At 38.2% G+C, this 22,717-nt stretch overlaps 1 protein-coding gene across 10 annotated transcripts in view; it reads right to left on the reverse strand.

The window, feature by feature from the left end:
• Positions 1-22,717, reverse strand: part of LOC110827663 (uncharacterized) — a 23,730-nt gene continuing 1,013 nt past the window's right edge. For 2 of the 10 annotated variants that reach the window (XM_022059500.2, XM_022059507.2), the window contains exons 2-8: positions 16,915-17,054; positions 15,302-15,409; positions 14,542-14,667; positions 13,971-14,094; positions 11,790-11,926; positions 9,459-9,638; positions 7,731-8,954 (exon numbers count right to left, since the gene is read on the reverse strand). In XM_022059500.2, coding sequence (XP_021915192.1) covers positions 8,781-8,954; positions 9,459-9,638; positions 11,790-11,926; positions 13,971-14,094; positions 14,542-14,667; positions 15,302-15,409; positions 16,915-17,054 — 989 coding nt within the window. In that variant the 3' untranslated portion in view covers positions 7,731-8,780. The other 8 variants (XM_022059501.2, XM_087347889.1, XM_022059509.2 and 5 more) reach the window with 8 other exon arrangements.

Genomic DNA, 22,717 nt, shown 5'->3' on the forward strand with positions numbered 1-22,717 from the left:
CTACTCGCGCGACCTCTAGGTGTTTCTTCTTTTATTGACCTGCAATGGCGAGAAGTAATGGTGTATTACTTATGTCTTCCAGGTTTAGGAGAAATATGGCCGTTTACATTCAAATTTCTCCAAAAAATGAATGGAACAGGGGATATGGTACAAAGAGGGTATCGATTTTTTGTTTAATTGATAATAATAGCTAATATGCATTAGTCAAAGTTTTGTAGTATCTGTATGGAATATAACATACAGTAAGGCTAAATTTGGAAAATGCGAAGTCGAAAGCTGTTTAACAAATGGGCATCAAACAGGAGAATAAATAACGGAATTTGGAGAAGTGTTGCAAAATAACCTGCGGACAAAACTAAGACATTAGATACTTTTTTCAGACAATGAACAGAAATGGAAGCGACAAGGAATCATATAAAAGATTTGACTGCAAATGTGTGGAGCAAAGACGGGAGTAACCATACTCGAAACATGGAACTGCAACCGTCCTTCCTCACTGGAGTCGATGTTTGTTTGTTGAAGCCACGAGTCAAACCCAGTGACGTGCCAGGCGCTCGTGCGGTTACAGCTTCGAATTTTTTGATAAGTGCGAAAGGGATATTAAGATAATTTGATAATGGGCGTTGGTTTAGGTTGGTGAGCGTGGGCCTCCGATTCCCAGGGAATATACGGGGAAGGCAGTGGTGGGGTTGGTATTTCGCGGAAGATGCGAAATCTCTGGAGTAACTATAGACGACTACAGACGCCACTGGTGAGCTAAGAGACGTTCACTTTATTGCCTCTTGAGACACTTTGAAGTATAACCAGTTACAGTTAATGATTCAGATGTCGTCAGACAGAACACTAAATAATAATATTAATTAAAAAGCCATATTCAAATTCATTGGTCAGTCGCAGTGAGGCGGTGGTTGTAATGCAGTCGTCATTCCACATCTTGAGAGGCTTAAGTGTACGTTGCGTAACAATTTGAACGATTGCGCAATCTTTGCTTATTTCACGCTCCCTCTAGACGAAAATCCGAGAAGAGAGACGTTCAAGCGACTGATTATGGCCACTTCCAATTTAATACGTTTAACAAGGCTAAAATTAATAAAATCAATCAAATTTGGATGAAGTAAGGCGTACCAAATATCATCTAATCACGCCTCCTTCGTTTACATAAACCAGATTAACATGCCAAAGCCTGGTTTACCCCTCATCTCAAGGTTCAGCCCATTCGGGAATCGAACTATGAACTTGGACTGGCACAGAACAGTGGCCGTTACTTCGCCTCTTTATAATCACGAGGTCGAAGTGTGATTTCATCCGTTACCACAGAGATGTCAGTACCACCGATGTTATGCACTACGCATCGCCTAGGTAGGACGTGGTTTCCGGAATCGATTACAGGTAGCGCAGTAGGACACGTCGTGCCGTGTATGTTCGTCCCGATCAAGACGCGAACGTATGCCAAAAATTCACACTTTGTCGGAAACTGTCATTAGTGATACTCATGTTTAATTGTCGAGTATTCCTTTAGTTCTTTGCGCATAGTAAATTTATAAGCGTGGTGCAGAGAGGACGAGATTGTGAGTCAGCATGATTCACCTTCAAAACTACTCGACAAACGTCTATTAATCTTTGTTACTTAAACCTTCATCGTCAAAACTTTTAAAAGTTTTTAAAAGTGGTCCATTTAGTTCTAAATTATTTCGCTTTAACTCCGTTAGATACGCCGGATTCAAATTTTCTTCTTAAATTATTCCGTTTTACATCAAACATAGCACTAAACAAAATACACAGCCCCCTCTACTTAACGATATTGTTTTTTTCACACATCAAAACCGATTGACATATTATGCAACGGTTTCTTGGACCCGTAACTATTAAAACCTTTCTCAGTTCTTCACTGCTGTGCTTCTCAAATAAAAGTAAATGTATAAGGCAAACTACGGTAACAATATGAGGGCAAATGACAAATACAATACATACAAGCACCAATACATATATATACTAGCATCATGAAGCTGAGACAGGGACCAACAAATATTTCACACTTTTACGAGCAAGAAATTATAAGCCATTCCGTCACAATTATTCATTTTGTATCCCATATCTGTACGTTTACACGAGTCCTGTAAATAGCATTGAACTTCAGATAAACGAGTATCCATACGCGTTCTTTGCCAGAAGTATTTAACTCCGCCTCGTCCCGCGAAATACATTTGAGAACCCTCGTAATTTTAAAAATTTCAAAACCCCAGAATACAGACTGGCAATTTCCATATTGGAAAATCCAATATTCAGACTTAAAATTTCTGCATTTATCAGAACCAACATTTCCTAACCGACACTTTAGCAGCCAAATATAACCACATAATCTATCGCACCATAACTTTAAATAACTAATCGGTCCTAAGTTTATATAACATAAACTAACCAAACATAACCCAACGTAGCAAAAGAATTAAATAACCTCTCGTAACCTGACACAACATAAACAAACCTTACTTACTACTTACTCCATGCAGCCTAATCCTTCCTGAGAAAGTCGCTCAGCCACTAAACAAATCCATTTCTAAATATTCTTCACCGTTCAGGTAAAAATATACCCTGCTATGAATAATATGCATCGTACCACACACAATACACGTATCAAATGTAGCTACAGTTTACAGACCAGGAGAAAATCCCTGCTAGAAATTCGATATACGCGCATGCGCAAGATTTCGCGGTGAGTGACGACCGATCCTAAAAGCATTCGTTCCACAACCACTGAACGAACTACAGCCTTTCATGTGTTCAAATGGGTACAGCTTTAAGATTACCTCACGGTGGCACAGTGATTTAATCTACAATATTATCGCAACACCCGCAGAACACATTAGACGTGCACTCAGTACACGCTACTCTTAACTGCTTGATGTTTTCAGTCTTTGTTGTAGCGTAAAACTCTGACGTATCACACTTCCCACCAATAGCAGCCCTCTAGTCCAGCTGATAAGTAACATTCCCCCCGCACCGACCAGACACGACTTCCTTCAGCAGGGTTTTTCTCGTGATCTGTGGACAGTACAGTTTCATACCCTCCTAGCGTTGATAACAAAATGACGAATGACGAAATTCGTGAAGAAGATATTGAGGTGCTGTGATCTGTTCGCCAAAGCAGTAATTACAGGAAAAGGACTTCGTACCTGTAAATATACGTTGCAAAGAATGCAAGCAATTTCATAGACTTAGCAACTGACCTTTGACGATGTTTTGGATATTTGAATCGGCACAAGCCAGCGGGCCTAACCCATGAGAAGTTACGAAGCACAGGAACATCAAGGTGCGAATTTCTATCACCACATGACTGTCTTTAAGCTGTACTCTTAATAAAAATGGCATAATAGCAATAACTAACTAACTAGACGGCTTACCGAACCCGAAGGTTCATCACCGAATTAACCAAAGTCCTCCATCGGACCCTGTCCTGGGCCAACAAAATCCAGTCTCCTTCAACTCCTATCTCCCGTAGATCCCGCCTGACATTATCCTCCCATCGCACTAGGATGCCATGGCGTTAAGCTGCCAGAAAAAGACGCCAGCCAAGCTGCCAGCTTTCGACGCCAGTCGAGCGAACAGATGGATGTTGAAGAGGGTTCAATGACAAAACCGCACAGAAAGAAGCTCACTGTCATAAATACTCACACTGACGAATGCTCACATAGACGAATGGCCATATTCACAATTCAGAAGCGTTAACTGGTTACCGTAGTAAACCGACGTTTCGGGAACAAATTCAATAACATCTTCTCGGGTAATCAGCCCCGTTAAATTTGTACCGTAGTAAACCGACGTTTCGGGAACATATTCCGTAGTAAATTTTTACTGATAAATGCTCACTGACAAATGCTCACACTGACAAATGCTCACACGTACGAATGCTCACATGGACGAATGCCCATATTCACAATACTATAAGTAATCAGAAGCGTTAACTGGTTACCGTAGTAAACCGACGTTTCGGGAACAAACCCTGAAGATGGGGACACTTGAAGAGGTAATAGCAGCATAGGAAACAAAAGTTAAAAAAGAAACAGAAAATGTGGGTGCATCCTTTCGTAGCTGACCGTCCTACAAGTCGAATGTTTTGCAAAATATACTCTGATTTAATAAAATATCCTGATAAGTTCTTTAGCTATCTGCGTTTATCCATAGGAGGAAGTATTGTACACATATTTAACCATGCAAATCATCCTAGATATCCCTTCCTTTTCAATACATACACACACCACATAAAAAATGTAAATAAAATTGTAGATCACAATGAGATGTTCGTTTTCTTTCATGTACTAATATTTTGTATGATTTCTTCTGATTAAAAAAATGTCAACACAAGTGTTATGACCGAGCGGTTAGAATTGCAACTTCCTATTTGAGTGATCCCAAGTTCAAGTCTTAGCCAAAAGACTAGACACCCCAACATCCAAGTCCAATAAACCTTAAACAAATTAAATGAAGATTCCTAACTGCTGGTAACTAATTTGAACTAAAATTTGCCCAATAAGTGCAAGTATATGACAAATGCCAATTCCACTTAATTCAGCTGAGTACTTTTGCGAGAGAAACATGCAGATCAAAGATGGGCAAATATTAAAATGTTTCACTTCATATTTAATTAATGGCAGTGCGAATTGCTGTACTGGGGATACTGGGAACGACCCGTTCTTCAAGCACCTGAGCACTGCGGGTCCCAACATTTCGTTGGCTTGATCTGTAGACATTCGGTAGGACTCCTTGGACGAGGGATCGGCCCGTCGCAGGCCACTACCTGTACACAGGACAGCACAACACAGAAAAACGCGGACAAACATCCATGGCTTGAGTGGGATTCAAACCCGCGGTCCCAGCGACCAAGTGGCACAAGGCCCACGCCTCAGACTGCGTGGCCACTGCGGACCCCGTCAATTGCTGTCAGTCTCCATAAACAACTTATATCAAGAAACTAGTTGTATGGGTTTATTTCAATATCTGGAGAAAGTGTAATAGGAAGAAACCTACTGTCAAGAATCCTAAGGATGTTACTTCACATTTTGATTATATGTGCAGGTTTAGATTCTGTCAGTATTGTTTGAGATCCAATGGATTCCACATGGAATGCAGAGAGTCTTAGGACAGACCTATGATCATATAACAGCAAATAACATTACCAGATCTTTATGAATGATAATCTGGAAAATATGTGGATCTGGTTATGATCTACATTGGGGTACTCAACTAGGAATTTGACCTGGTAAAACTAAGGAAAACATGAAAAACTTGAACTGAAAGTGAACTCCCTACCAAAATTCAGTGTCCACTTTTAAACTCAAGGGGAAGTAATTACGATTTTTACGTTCATTTTAAAGAAAATTAACAAAATAAAAATAAATATGATGTGCAGGTCACAGTGGCCACGTGGTCCAAGGTGTGCGCCTCATGCCGCTTGGGTCACTGGGTTCGAATCCCACTCAAGCCATGGATGTTTGTCCGCGTTTTTCTGTGTTGTGCTGTCCTGTGTACAGGTAGAGACGGGCTGATTCCTCGTCCAAGGAGTCCTACCGAATGTCAAAATAGATCAAGCAACCTCTAAAAAGAGAGGAAAAAGCAGACCCTGCTAAGCAGGACAAATGCTAAGAAAATGAAGAAGAAAAATAAATATGACAATATACAAAACTATATTTAAAGTTAACGATATGAAGAGGAATCAGATGTACACAAATGAGAGTGCCTGTATTGTTGGTTTTTTGACCTCGTCCATCACCTGACGTTATATAACACACATCTTGAGGACTGGATCTGTCCTCATATTCATGTGTGGAGATTACTACACGTGAAGATGAAGACAGATCCAGTCCTTGAAACATTGTGTATTTTATAACATTAGAAAAGGTCTAAAAACCGAAGAATCTGGACTATATCGCACCTTCACCAGAACACTTCATTACTGAAATGAGTGCATGTTTAAAAATGACCCACTATTAATTAAGAGCTTAAGATTTCTTAAAAGAGAAGCAGTTCTTAAACCACACGAGTCCAAAAAAGATGCTTTTCGGAAAACCTAAAATAACTACAAATCCCACTATTTTTCTGTAGGAAAGATCATAACAGACTTGATTTCCAGTATCTATTTGAATTAAATGAACATATTTCTTACATTCCAAAGTTAAACACAGAACATGTGTGAAACTGACGCTTAAAATGCATGAAACTGCACAAGCGCTTGCAACTATGGCCACGTGACTACCCCTACCAAACACCATGTGACATGACGGATGGCCTCTAGCCTGCTTCAAGTGATACCAGCCATGTGCGCATGCACATCAACCCATCTCACACATTTTCTGGAAGCTTCTCAGCATGTCTTGGTGTTCCTCTGAGTGACTAAAAAGATCCAGAATTTTGGAGATCTTTCACTGTGCATTTATATGAGGGACAAGTGGAACTGAAGACTATTCTGTTACAGACTAGTGAATGAGAGCATTATCTGATCAGAATGAGTCATGTGCAGGTGAGCCATTCTCTGTTACTAGAGTGGTGTACAGTTAGAAATCAATTCAGTGATTATGGCTGCTGACCTTGTAGGGAAAGCCCAGTATGCGGACCACTCAATGAAGGATGGAAGGAAGGAAGGAGTTTCCATCGGTCAGTACAGTCTGTGTCAGTGCAGCAGTGTGAAAGCCTGATATTGTTGTCTTGTGACTATGCTGTGTTAACAACATGACACCTGTTCGTTACAATCTCCCTTCTGGTCATTGATAAAGCCTCATATCACATCACTCAGACAGACACAAACTACCGACATCTAACTTGAAGAAGGACGAAATGAAAGCCTGGCTATTGGAAAGAAACACACCATTTTGTGACATGTTGGAAGCTCAAGTGTTTGATTTAATCAAATTAAATAAGCCAAAGCACAAATGTTATGTGACTGATCAGATTTAGCAGATAAAGAACATACTGTGCTGAGACTTTCGCCCTACCATCCCGATTTAAACCCCATTGAACTTATTTTGCCAAATTTAAAACAATGGGTTGCAAGCAAGAACACAACATTTAAAATAAAGGATGCCGAGCAACTGTGTCACCAGAGATTTGAAGAAATTGGGCAAGAGCAATAGGAAAATGTATGTCGGCATGTGGAAAAACTAGGACAAAATTATTACGAGCTAGAACACATAATCGAAGACCCAACTGAACGCATTATAATTGAAGATAATGGAGTGGACAGCAGCGGCGGCAGTGATGAATCAAGTGATATGTGAAAGTGAAGGTCTGTCAGGAAAGGAAGAATTGCAAGAGGACAGAAGAGTTGTGAAGAAGATAAAATTATCTAATACTCTTTGCAGTGTTAATATTCTAGTTATGTGTAGTGTACTGAAATCGACTTTCCTGTGATGTTTCATTTAATTTGCAGTGTACTGTAAACGGCCTGCTGCCATCCCTTCCTGCAAACTTCAGATAAGTGACTCGCTCCGAGGTTCTAATTTACAAAGCTCAGCGGCCAAAATCGCTGAATCGAGTTCTACCAACTGGGATGAAGATAACAATAGCACAAGTGTCCTAACAACAGATCAGTTATACCTAGTGTGAGCTCTGATATCTATAATACGGACTGTACTTTGTAATGCAACAGAACATTGATCAAAGAAATAAATATTTCTGACAGTGACTCAAATAGAACCAGGTATCATTTTCAAGAGCCCAAAATTTAATCGTCAACTCTGTTGAAAGATTAAAATTTTGAAATTTATTTTACACTTTGATATTATATTAATATTTTCTGTATTACATAGATGATTAACAAGATTCATAAAATGTAATTTTAATTCACAGGATAAAAGAAATAGGAATCTTCCTTGGGGAAGAACCACACACTTGATGTGCCTGGACAGAAACACACTGATTTAGATGAAGGTCATGGTGTTATAGGGAATGAAGGCAACAGACAGCTTTCTCCAGGGCAACGCACTCTGACAGGCTCAGAGCCCATCAGATCTGCTGCCTGTAAGTGGTCATAAGAGTCTCCAGCTCCTCATGTAGGTTTTCCCAGTCATAAAGGGATGCGCAAAGTACAACCTATTTTTTGGACAGGTGACGTGAGTCTGACCTGACATAGGGGTCACTGTGCACAATCCTGCAGGAATCCCTACATGATGATCTGAAGTTTCTCAAGGCCACTTTCAGGCACAACAGTTACAGTCATCAGATCAGAGAAACATGTCTCCATCACCTTCCCTCCCTCTGTCGTCATGACCTTCAACTGGAGAAGCAGGCTGCTGTCCAGGCACAACAGTCAGTCCATGGACCTTCTCCAACAACATTATGCCCTACAAATGTGACCAGGCCTGCAATGGGAAGACATGCTTTTCTACTGAGACTACGTCAAGGACCAAGGAGCAGTTCTATATTCTCTTCTTCCACTGTGGTCTGCTCCCCCTCCCAATTGCTCCATTGCTCTCTCTCCTCATCCTGTTTAACAGTTGATCTGGATGAATCACTGCTGTGATGATGAAGGCAGTAAGTGTTTTGAAACATCAGACAACTTCTATCTGTGGCCACTTCCCTGAAGACGGTCATCATCAAAGTTAAAAATTTGTTAACTTAGTACACTCTTACATCGGCAATGCTGAAGGTATCTCACAGTCAATGTCTAATTCCAAAAGCATTAAAGTTTTCAGTAGTACCATCAAATTTCACATATTTTCACAACTCATAATTCCATGTCTTCATTCAACTGCTTCTGTGATGGCCCTTTGACCTTTTCTCTTCTAAAATTAACGCATAAACTGTGCAATGCATTCATCAACGTATTCGCGTTGTTTTTCGATAACAATTTTCTCTTTTTGCATTTCTTCCAATATAGATCCCAAACGTTTCATTTCAATACCATATTTTTCTATTTTCAAGTATATTTTTTTAATCATATCTGCTGAAACCTTCTTCTTCACCTTCAAAATGAACAGTACTTGTATAAATGATATGTATATTTCGTATTTTGTATCAATTAATGCATTAAATGTACCTGCCCCATTCAATGTACTAAAACTTCATACATTGAGAGTATTTCAATTAATCAATCCCCTAATGCCATGATATAGTAAATTAAAAAGATGTCGCAAAACTTTCATGAGGTTGACTAAACTGCTGTGATTAATCGGGACTGTCAGTGCATTTAACAGAATAAACAAAAGTTTAATAACCAAATTTAGAAGTCCCAATTGACGTTTAGTGGTTGTATTCGGTCTGTCCAGACAAATGCCAGTTTAGACCTTGAAACAGGCTACGACACCTATCAAATGATTAACTACCCACCATTCATGATATTTTTCACACATTATGTAAGATCATTTTCATACTAAAACAGCATCATTAAACTTCTAAGAATCTGTTAATAGTCCCTATCTATAAATATACTTCCTAATACATAATGTACGGTCATTTAGCTTCAATACCTGGTCTGCCTGTTCGTCTTTCGGGAACTCTTCACATCCTTTCAAGAATTTGCATTCCTGACATATCATGTGATCCATCTGTTCAGTCACCAACTTTTGCTGATTTAATTGCTCTCGCAGTTCTTCATTTTCACTATCGGCATCTGACAATGATGCCTGGATGGCAAGCACCTCCTCGCGCTACACAAAAAATAAGACACATTCTTTAGGCAGTGTTGTCAAACCTTTAAACAAACAGTTTAACAATATAAAGGCCTACTGTTAATTTTGCCTGCTGTTCTGTATGACTGTGAAATTTGGTCTCTTATTTTGTGAGATGAAGACATATTATAAGTGATGGGAAGAAAGTGTCCAGGAAAATACTTGGAACAGTGAGGGATAAAGTAACTGTGGAATAGAAGTAATAAGATAATAAAGAACTTTGTGGTTTATATATGTCACCCAGCTTTACAGTACTTAAATGAAGGTGATTAGAAGGTGCCGCTCACGTACTTATTGTAAAAGCATAAAAAATGCATCAGAAATAAAAAAAGAGTAAAGAAGAAATATATTTTGAAGCTTAGTCAATGGCCAGAAAACATGATTCAATGGAACCAAGACTATGAATGTTTACTTAAACTGCCAAAGATGCGGAATGAACCAGTAATGACTTATTACAAGGCTGTATCCCATCACTTTCAAGGACAGACTGAGTACAAAATGGGGAGACAGCAAACACACAAACAAATAATCATGTACATGGCCTCCAGCCCAAGAATGGCACCAGGACTACCTGAATATGAAGCCCAATGCAAGACAACATCAGTTCACTTTCATGCTTACAGTAATTTTACAGGAATGATTATGATGCATACGGAGGAATAAGACAGAAACCTGTTAAAGTATCTCACCACCCAGCATCCTCTTTAGCAGATTAAATGTGCTATTTTCCTGCAGTAAGTGACCAGTGGGTGGAAGGGACTGGTCACTACCGGCAGGTAATGCTGACTTTAACCCTTTGCAGTCCCTTTTAAATACCATTATGGCTCTCTGCTGGTCTATTTAAATGCCACTAAGCTGTATACATTCAACTACTATTATGAACTGTTTCGATTTTCTTTTTAACTTGCATAAAACGGAAGACATTTTGCTAAATATGGTTAAAATATGTTCTGAGAGGATGGCAGTTCGTTTTGTTTGAATACTGACCGTGTGGAATATTTTTCACGGAGTGTACAACTGTTGCTAGTGAGATGTGTAATAAATGGTGCCTTTCTGCTTCCTGTCATTCGGTAGACAATAAAGCAAGTCCAAGTCGGTAGATACGTCTAAATATCTCTTATTGCATGTAGATATACAATGTATAAGCACTGGATTTCACATTCTCAGAGCTGTGCTTCCTTTCACGATAATTGTTTTCCAAAGTTCGAGACCAAAATCAACATCAGGAAAGTAAAACAGAACGCAAACTGTGAACGATGAAGTCATTACACATAAAGAATGCTTGATAAGAAGACGAAAGAATGTGCACGTCAGTGGTAGATTGCTTTATGCGCCAAAAATAATTAAAAAATGTAATTTCCTATTAGGAAGATGGGATATTTGTTTTATAACTTTACCAGATATAAAATACTTCTATTCTAAGTAAATATGACAGCTACACACACAATGATATTACGTCTCTATATGATGTATGGCAAAACACCTGGTGTGGAATCCTGGCTTCCTTCCACACGTATCAGAATAAAATGACTTTACTCTCCTGCCTCCTTTCACTTTTATCAGGTCTCTCTCTCTCTCTCTCTCTCTCTCTCTCTCGTCATCAGTCTTTCGACTGGTTTGATGAGGTCCTCCATTTTTTCTATCTTGCTCCAGTCTCTTCATTTCCACATATTTTTTTACAGCCCACATCCTCAAAAATCTGTGTCACATATTCCAATCTTTGTCTCCCCCTACAATTATCAGGTACACAAAGTCTTACCAGGAAAACTAGGATAGAAATAGTGCAAAGAAGAATGCTTGAATGATACGCAGACACTGTTTGCCAGCCTCAGTTTGAATCCAGATCACGTAAAAAATTCGTAAATACGTGGTGGCCTCAGTCCGACATCGGACCGGAACTCAGATATTTAATGTCGGACTCAGTCCGACAGAGACTGCAAAGGGTTAAGAATATGTGGGAATTTACCTCCACTCCCTGTGTATGTCTTCATGGCATGGTGTTTAGCCACAGAGACAACAAATTCACATCTGCCTCACCTCTTACATTTAAGTGAGAAATGCTGCAATTACAAGGAATTACGCTCAAGACATGAAATTGCACAAATCTTTGGAATTGTACATAATACTTACAGCTGTTTTGTTGGCTTCCTCCAAGGATTTTACTTTGTCCTGCGCCTCCTTCATGCGCTGCTCAGCTGATTTCAGCTGTGCCAGAGCAGCCTGCAGTTCATTTTGGAGCAAAGCTTCTTGCCCACTGTGTTTTGATTCTGCAGATAAACAGAGATACAATTAGTCCAGGGATGGCCAAATTTGCGATCAGATGGTCCAGATGGTACAAAACACAATAGTAGTGGTTTGGTATGGAACCATTTTAATTACAACGGAACATGACACTGATACAAATGCAAATGTTACGGAATTAAAATAAGTCACATCACTCCTACGTGTTCAACTGATTGCTTGGTTACCACCATTATCAACACACATTTGCATCCAACATCAAGTGTGCTGAAAGCCTGTTGGAGCATTACAGATGCTGAAGATAGTGATTCTTGCCTTTTAACCTGGCAACATAGCGCACGTGAATTAGGCAAAACTGTTCTTTCACAAAAGAACGAAATGTGTTATAAAATGCGGGTGGTCAGGTTTGGACATCTGGAAGGCAAGATGAGGATCCATTTTGTCCAACTGACAGTGGAAATTGGTTATTAATAAAAGCATGCACACCACCAGCATTATGGGCTGGGCCCAGTAGTCTTGCAAAATTATGCTTTTTAGAAGACCCATATTATCAAGATTTGTGATTCACCAATGGGACAACAGATCCAGATAACTTTCACTAGTCACAGACACATCAAGGAAATATGGTCCAATAGGCACTTCACTGGTGGTGACTCCAGCCCATATCATAACATGCTACTTCTTCAAAAAGATGTGGATTTTGTTCAGCCCAGATATAAATATTTTAAGATCTTTCCCTGCGTAACAAAACACTGCAACAGGATGCTAAGGATGGAAAGTTATGCAATAAAGTTGCATAAGCCTACTGCCACATGTCCATGTCATGATCGCTTAATTCACTGATCAATGTGGGCTGATACTTATGACAGCTTTTCTTCCTAATTAATGTCATCTGTTGTTCTTTTTCTCCACTCGTGAAAACTTTTTATTTTGACTAACAGACCATCGGATCATGACTTACATGTCTGATTATCATATTCCTTTTTCATATCCAAACTTGTAACTTGCTGGGATAGAACTTATATGTAACACAGTATTCTACATAAACTCATTAATACTGTCATCTCTGAATAATTCTGCATTTCCACTTAATTCCAAACATTTTACTTTGCATTGTGTTTATAAATGGTTACAGTTTTACTTAGAGTAAACTGCTGTGTTTTACAAAAAAACAAAATGGGTAAAAGAAATAAGAGTATCAGGTTTCCACTCCTCTTAATGTTAATTAACTTGCATTTCTTACAAAAATAATTTTGGATGTCACACAAGAAAGGAATGAAATTACTGATGTACCACCCTTTTTTTCCATACACAACAACTGTATTTTTATGATCAGTCCATTTTAAAATACAGCAGTCACTAGAACATCATAAGACCCAAAACTATGTCTCACCAGCCATCTTATAGTTTCATCCCTCTTAACATCCCAAAATCTAACAAAACAACTGTTACTGTTCCTACAATGCATACACTGACTCATTTATGAATGACTCTTTGAATGATTCCTGAGGATGGCAGCAAAAGCTTATGAATATGGAATTTATTTGACAATGATGTGTATAAAGCTTCAAGATATTTCATTGAACATATAATGTGTTGTAGAAAAATGCCACACAGACAGGTATAACAAAACTAAATAAATTTTTTTATGGTTTCTAGTGACACAAAGGGAGCCAAAGGGGTAGTATGTGGTCTCGAGGGTACATATCCCGCTGGCAGATATGTACCCTCGAAAACTCGGGAAATGCCTACCAAGTCCGATGCATGCATGTCCAAGTCATGACCCCTGGGCAACGTTTTCAAGGCCAAGTCTTAAAAGGGCAAACAAGCGAGTTCATGACACTTTCAAATTGGGACTGGCCAGCTAAGGGTCACAATCCCGACAGAAAAACATCACTCCCTCAGGATTGCTGAGGGTTGGGCGTGAGGCTGACAACCTGACTCCGTAAAAAAGATTTGTTTCGAAACTTCAAGCTAGGCCTCAGATAGAGACGAAAGATTGAAGAGGCTTGGATTCAACTTTGAACTGTAGCGCCAAAAAGAAGAAGTGTCACAAACATTTCAGCTTACCCTTAACTATGGGATTTGAGGGATTATTCCTTCTCCTCAAATCAGTTACTTCATTCCCCTCCACACAGTCCACATTATCACTGGTTGACTTCACTACTCCGTCACGCAGATTATCAAGGCTTTCCTGAAGTAAAACATGCATGGTCCTTCACTTTAGCACCATTTTAAATTCACAGTCTTTACTATTTTATATACCCCCAGAGGTTGTGTTGTTTATTTATTGCACATACAAACATGCTGCTGCATAGCCAAGTAGTTCTTTTTTTTAATACATAGTCATATCATGAAATGTTGAAATAAAACTGAAAATTCTAATCACTTTGACATGTGTATTACATGTCATGCACCAGTTTTGCGTGTGGTTAGCTATTATGTGGGAAAATTATACATTTTTATATAATGTTAATGTAAACAGCAGAAAATTAAATTTTCCCATCAATTAATCCATCACCTCAAATACCAATTTTCATCAAAATCATTTGAACACTTCAACAGTGAGTAAGCACACTCTGATTACCCATAATTCTATAATTTCATAACATGGGAAGTTGGCACTGTCTTGGATTCTTACCTGTTCTTTAGGCAGTTCTTTCTTCACTGCAGTCTTAATGCCTCCTGGTGCCTTGCCACGTGTTCTCATTTCTCTTTGAATCACACTGCTGCCTTTACTCAAGTTCAGGCCAGATGTAGCCTTTGCCTGAAAGAAATGAAATTACAGGATACAGGAAAAACCAGCTACCTGATATCCCAAGGGACTTGTACTTTTTTCCATTCAGTCAAGTTCCCCTTAACTCAGCTAGGGTCTACTTTCTATACAGGGCTATTCAAAAAGATTGTCGGGGTTTTAAAAAATCACTACAGGTAGTACAATTGAGGTAGAAATGCCAATCTTGTTTTATTGTGTAGAAAAACTCTCAAAGTTTTTTTACATGAATTATAAATGCTCAATATGTGCGCCTTCTGTCAATCTGCAGACATCTACACAATAGTCCATTTCTTCCGACCGACTTTGATGATATTCGAGAGTACAAAAAGCCTTCTTCTTACCGATAGACGCCATATTGCAAAATCTGGCACCTGGCGGCCAAACGCGTAACTACTGGATGGCGGGGGGTACAGAACAAAACTTTGAGAGTTTCTCTATCCACCAGTGTAATGATAATAGTCGTATGTTTAATGCATTGCCCCACAAAAATTCACAAAACCCCGACAATCTTTTTGAATAGCCCTGTACTTTCACAAATTAAACATGTAGTGAGTATGCGCACTCTGATTACCCACAGTGCTGTAATTAAGACATGTGAAGTTAAAACTGACTTGAAGATTCTCACCTGTTCGTTAGGTAATTTCTTGATCACTGAAGGCTTCACGCTTCTTGGTGGCTTGGATGTAGCAGACGTTCTTGTTCCTCCCTGCATTTCACTGTGCGTACTGTATAACTGATAAAAAGAAAATACAGGATATAGAAGAACCCAGTTACCAAAATCCCTGTCCTTAAGCAAGCCATGGAGACCTATCTGGGAAAAAGGGTGAAGCTCCATGCATTCCTAACACTGGCAGTAGGCATTGGTGTTCGGTGAGCTTCATGCTCTTTCCCCATTACCAATTGAGAAAGTCATACATCAGTGAGTATTCTCAACAATTACTGTGGTTTACTCCAGGCTTGTCAAACTCATATATTACTTGCAGTTAGTTACCATCATTTCATAGAAAATATATCATCCCAATCTTTATACAGTTAGCGACTGTAATCTTGAGACTTGTAAGCAATGCAGCAAGTCCAAAGCGTTAAAGGCAGACGCTATCTTTCCTCCTTCACCCCGCAAGTCTCAAGATTACAGTCACGAACTATACCTGTACCCAGAAAATGGTGGTGATAATATTTCTCTGAAATGTTGGTAACCACATGCAAGAGTATATGGCCTCACAATCATGGTTATTTCAACATCAGGGTCAATCAGAGATATATATTCTTACAATGAAGTGAGCTGACTCTTAAGGGCCACAGTCTAATATCAGCATGTCCAGAAATATCCATGGACTTCATCTTTCAGTATATTCGTTGTTTTATATATATATATATATATACACACATACATACACACACACACACACACACACGTATGATATTGGTAATCGATCACACTGAACTTCAGTACATTCAACACTCTTTATAACGAAAAAAATTAACAGAAAAATATTGCATGTTGAACTAATGTATGCACAAGAAGGAGAAAATGGATGAATACTGGTTACTGGACAGTGCTAAGATTCACATGAATTTTACTGAAACATTCAGAGTATAATGAGCCCCACAACTTTAGCAGTTATTTTAGCATGGACAAGGCAGTATTGTACATAGCGTTCATCCAAGTTTTGATAATACTAATAAATTCTCCATAGAACATCTGATTATTACTAAATTATATTTTTAATTAGTTTTTGTTTTAATGTCGCTCCCATCCCACAAATGTGTAATGTTATTGTCAACTGTAGTAAGGTGAAAAGGATGTACATATGAAAGTCTAAAATGATACAAGTTCCACACAGAAACTTCATAAAAACCTCTACAACAGTTCTCAAGTTAAAATAAGGAGACACACAGACAGACACAACATCTATGTATGTTCCCATTGTGCAAACATTCACAAGAGGATTCAGGAAATGTGACTGAATCAAGGAAGGTGAGATGCCAGCATACATGTAGTGTGCATGGGAAAAACTTGAAGGGACAAGACCATTTGGGAGACCTAGGCACAAATGGTAGGGTACGATTCAAATGCGTTCTGACGACATGGACTGCATTTCTCTGGTTATGGACAAGGCCAAGTTGTGTGCTCTTGTGAACAAGGTAATGAACCTTCCGGTTCTTGATCAGTTGGGCGCCCATCATTTTCTTAAGAAGGACCCTACTCTTTGGAGTTTATTACACAACAATAGTTACCTTAGACATTGTTCTGACACCCTCGTTGGCGGAGCAAAGCGCTGAATTAAACCGAGAAGTCATCTGATTGTCATATGGCAAATGTCCCTTCTCTATACTCTCGCTCTTTGGGAAATACCTCGTTGAAGGAGGTGCACAGTCTAAAGAAAAACCACAGAATACACTACAGATGTCTTTCAAATCTAGAAATACAAGCTTTGTATGGACACAAAAAATTATCTCTCTCAAAAGGGAATGCAAATCATATGTGTCTCAAAATATCTGAACCTAAGCAGCTTGAAATAAGCAAGCAACTCTGGTTACTATGCAAAAGAAACTTCCTGATTAATACGAGGTCATGTACTGGCGTCACTGATTCCACGGCAGGGGAATCAAAGGCCCATCAACAGTCCTGCCATGTAGCTGGGATAGGGGCACAGAAACAGCATACCTAATTCCAGTAGGTTTGTTTGTTCTCACGGACACAGGTTGCAAAAATGGGAGATGGATCATGCCCAGTGTTACAATACTATTAATTAGTGGAAAACACTATGTAGGAAGCATTTTTTAAAAGTGATGTAAAACAGGCCATCCATGTGTTCCTCACACATTCTTTCCAATTCACCAGTCAGTCTTCCTACCATCTGACCACTGTTATTTTCTTTCACTTAATTGGTTGAGGTCATACATGAAGCAGTTTTATTATGTGTGTATACACATATAACGTATGGTCTGATGGCATGCAGATGCCCAAATACGTTACCATTTTATATCATACCATTTAACTAATCAATATTGATGTTCATATTGATATATATAGAGGTGAGAAAATAATATACACTGCTTTCACATATTCATCACTGCACTGAGTTTGTTATTTTTATGCGTAACTGACATGTCAGAACCAGACATGATATAATAATAGCAATGGGTGTTCATGAATATAGTATCCTGAATTTATATTCATGCTATGTGTATTTCTACAATTCAATTATGTACTTAGATTAGGCAACAAAACATGCAGGGAACAAAGTGGCAGCAGAGCCCTAAGATTCAGACACCACTAACACCAAAGTTCGTCAATTCGACATAATCATGAGTCAGCTGCATCAATCTCCCATCCTCATAAGCCAGCTCACTTGAGATGTATCTTGTTGATATTCTCATATCTTCGTTTTGGTCTTCCATATATCTCTTTTTCAAGATCCACTGATGCCAAAATTCTGTATGCAACTTTTCATGTGGAATGATTGGAATAAATGTTACTCCTTTATAGTAAGATCACACATTTCACATCCACATAAAGAACAGAAAAAATTTGTGGTGTCTCATATCTTGACATTTGGTGCTTCAGAATAAGACACGATAAAACAAAATTAAGGCTGAAACATTCCGCAGTTGTATTTCATTTTCTGAAGCTGTCTACATTACAAACTTCAGTATATGAATGGGCTCACGTGAAGTTTGAAGCTCCTTCTTGGCATCTCCGTGGAATTAAAACAGATTTAACAGTAGAATGAAATGCATTAGTATTCCATTAGGAATAAACACATATGGATTAATTCACTTACTAATATCTTGCTGAAACCTAGAAACCCTGGACTTCCCAAATGCCATTCTTCCTCAGAAACTTCTAGCCACACACTGTTTACAAAATGTTTCTAGGCAACATTAGATTTTATAACAATTATGTTCTGGATATGTTGTTGATTATTATAATTAATATGTGGGGGCATGTTCTCAATAAAGGAAATTATAGAGATAGGTTGTCTTGATAGATGATTTAGCTTGGTTATTTGTTTTGTATTTCTTTAGCATTTTACATTTATATTAGTTTTTTCCAAGGTAGATTATTTGCTTTTATTTATATTTCTTCATTAATGTCTTTGTGTATAATATTGTTTCTATTTTGGGTTTGCCTGTATTTGGCTGTTATATTTAATACTGTGCATGTATATGTTTAGTTAATGTAATATTTTTCATTATTATTTTTTTATTATTGTATGTATTACCAGTGTTTGTCTGTTATTGGCTTCTTGCCGTTGGCAAACACTTAAATAAATGAATTGAAATGACTGTTATAGAATCTCCCCCGCTCTATATGTTTTACGAAGCGACCCAGTTCATCAAAGAAAGCAGCACCGTTAATTACATCATTAATAATTTTCTAATTATATTTTCCAGACATTCTGTTGCTTCTTATTACTTCATACATCCCCCAGCCCCGTTTTAAAATATTTCAGTTGTATTTCGTTTTCGGAAGCTGTCTGTATTCGAAACTTCGGTATGTGAATCGGCTTGGGTGAAGTTCCAAGTTCCTTACAGGCATCTTCGCGAAATTAAAATAGATTTAGCAGTAGAATGAAATGCAATAATATTTCATTAAGAATAAACACATATGGATAAATATACATACTCTTTTCTTCCTTAAACCTAGGAACCATGGATTTACAAAACGCCATTCTTCATCACAAGCTTCTTTTCGTACACTGTTTACTAACTGTTTCCTGGCAACAAGATTTTATAACAAACGTATAAAGGATATGATGTTGCTTATTATCACGTCAGAAACACCCACCTCTCACGTAAACAATCACAATACGTATGACGGTGGAAATTGTTTTTCCAAGTAACCCAGTTCAACATAGTAATAAACATTATTATTTACGTCTTCGTTTAGAAAATTACAATGTCTACCTCTCATGTAGTTCCTACATGCATACCACACTGAGAAATTAAAAAACCATAGGCTCTCACCTCTATCATCAGATGGCAATACAAGCAAACTATTCATTATGTGGAAGGCATACACATACATCCTTAGAATTTCATAGGAATCATTTTTCTTTCGCAACAATTCTTTGCCACTTGACTTTCTTATCTTCACCAATAGGCATTAACCTGCAAACAGTACTGGCTGAGAAGTTAACTGGAATTTAAAAATGTTTAAAATTTCAAATCACAATTTTTACTTTTACCGTCATACATGATACACGTAAAAATGCAATGCTCATTACAGATAATGAACACCATTACAAAATAATTACAAACGATGGGCCCGTCACCACGTCATGGCGCGTCCTCAGGTTGTCGATAGAGGGACAGCCTTCATTTATGGAGGTGAGCTACGGATATATTGAATTAGCAGTCGCGGACCGCCGATAGGCAGTTGTCCTCCAACTTGGGGGGTTGGGCGTAGGGCTAACAACCCTCACAGTGAAAATGTTTTGTTACGAAAATAACAGTCAAGGGTTGGTACAGACTTGGAAGGAACAGCTATCCTGGCATATGCCTGGGCCTTGGGGAAACCATGGAAAACCCACGCCAGGATGCCTTGTATCCTGACTGATATTTAAACCAGGTACCTTTAAATTCAACTCAAATGTTCTGCTACAAATGCCATTTGTTTCTTTTTAAAAAACTCGTTCATTGTAAAAGAAACAGATGACATATAGGTGGTGTTTTCTCCACTGAAAAATGGAAATTGAGACTACTTAGTAGAATATTCACATTTGTATGTCAATATTTATGGCAATAAATGTAATAACATGGCAGTATAATGGTAGTATCCATATAACACTGGTCCCTGTGATCTTCAATCACTTCATCTACTTTAAACCTGTAACAGAATGCTCAATAACATATGTTAATGCATATTACTAGACCAACTTCTTTCATAGAATTGATTTCTCAAGGCAACCAAAATATATACTTCTTCATTTCTATGACATCATATTCAATAGTACACTACATTTTACTATAACAGTACCTGTTAAAAGGAAACCGTTTCTTGCCTCATTAACTGCAAGTTTTGAATTTGTGAATGATTCGCCTTACAATAAATTTGCTAATTTTCAAGCAGGCACAAACATGCTGTATCAGCACAGTGTGCAGTAATATTGACAGATTATTTCTTTTATTTTCAAACTTTTTTCTTGCATGAAATAATTCACATCTCTGGTTGCCTTCAGAAACTTATAATTCCTGATAGCACATCTGTCTTTTGCCCACAGTAAACAGAATACATTTACTTTCCAAAAATTAAGATGGCTGCAACACAAAAAACTACTTTCATAACTCTCATATTTGTATTATAAAGAGCACAACACAAACTAAAAATATTTGCAATTTAATACATAACATGTACAAAATTACTTCAAACTAAGAGCTATTTTAGAAAGAAGTGTTTGTACATGCATAACCACCAGAAGACCTGGCAATGCTGCTACCAAAATAAGAGAAAGGACTTGTATTCAAACATGCAACAGTTGACAAATTAACAGAAATAACACACTCTTTGTGTCTTCTTACTCGTGAATACTTATAATAGATTCTCACATGCAGCAGTTTCCTGACTGAAACGCAGTTTAAAAGGCTTTCATTAATGCAAATGTTAATGTGCAAGATTGTGTGGAGGTTTGTATGAAACTGTTAAAACACAGAAGGAACAATTCATTTTTATATTTCTTTAAATGGCTACAGACTGGATGACCAGGGTTACATCCCTGACAGGGGCAGAGGATTTTTCCTCTAACCTCTGCGACCAGACTTCAGAATAACAGACTCTCCCACTTCGCTGTGAAACACGAGTCAAATTCACACTGGTTGCTAGGCAGCTGTGCAGGTGCAAATACGGTGTATTCATGAGCATTTTGTTCTGTGGGGATTTTTCAGACAAGAAGTTTATTCAAAGAACCCACAAATCTTGGAGGAACTGCAACCCAATACTGAAAGGACTGTTGCCAACACTGACCCAGAAACACTTTGCAAAGCCACATAAAGCACAGAGAAAAATGGCATGTGTGTGTGCTTGAGAACCTGGTGGACATTTTTGTCATCTGCTGCAAAACTGTTAAGCCCTTCTCAACAAATACAAACTTAAAAGCAACTTGTTTGTTGTGTTGTACTGATAGTACAAATGCTTACAATTACTGTTGTAGTTACAATGCATTTTAAATGGACACTATATAATGTCAAATTGTAGGATATTAATGAATAATGATGATATGACAACAAGTAGTCATGGTTTATTGAAAGGTTCTATTCATGAATTTAGCTTTTAGAAGTGTGAGGAAAACCAAGGAAATTACTAGGACCTCAAAATCAATATTTGAACACAGGACCTCCAGAATATGAAGGTGTAATCAAAATAACAAGAGAGCAGTGAAGTAATGGCAAATAAATAAGAAACATTTTTTTCTCTATTCTGAATTTGGCTCAACAGAGGGCCAAGCCTTGTCTTACTTCATTTGCATATCATATTACACTTCCCATGCAGGAAGGAGGAAAAAAGAGTAAATTAACTGTTTTATATTCAGTGCCCATGTCTGCTGTCTGACAAGGCAACAAAATATTTTATGTTTTATTGAAGATTACTTTCCATCAGTATCTGTAATAAAGGCAGCAATATTTTAAATTCTACAGTCAACAGAGGCATCCATCCACCATTATGCCCCACATGTCAAGAACTAGGAAAAAGTTACAAAATTATGCATGCCATAACAATTATGGTAATTTGCAAGGTATGAGCTATGACCTCTGTGAATGGTGCCAATTATGTCAGAGTCAGGTGTTTCCTGTTTCCAATGTGGTTCGGTGGGTGGGTGGCTGGGGATTTGCCACACAGGGACTATCCAGTCACTTCAGCACACAGAAACATGTGTAGGTCCTCATGTAACGTGTCTAGTACTGCTAACATATGTGAACCAAAATTCACTTCCCTGAGTAGTATTGAAGCTTCATGCATGAACCTGTCCAACTTACAACAAAAGGGGTGTCCAAGTTCCAGGTTAAAGGATTGTCCAAGATGTAGGGTACTGTGCAC

This window comes from Zootermopsis nevadensis, unplaced genomic scaffold (assembly GCF_977971745.1).
Source record: "Zootermopsis nevadensis isolate Lab colony 2312 unplaced genomic scaffold, Znev_1.0 Znev_ptg000012l, whole genome shotgun sequence".
NCBI classification, from domain to species: domain Eukaryota; kingdom Metazoa; phylum Arthropoda; class Insecta; order Blattodea; family Termopsidae; genus Zootermopsis; species Zootermopsis nevadensis.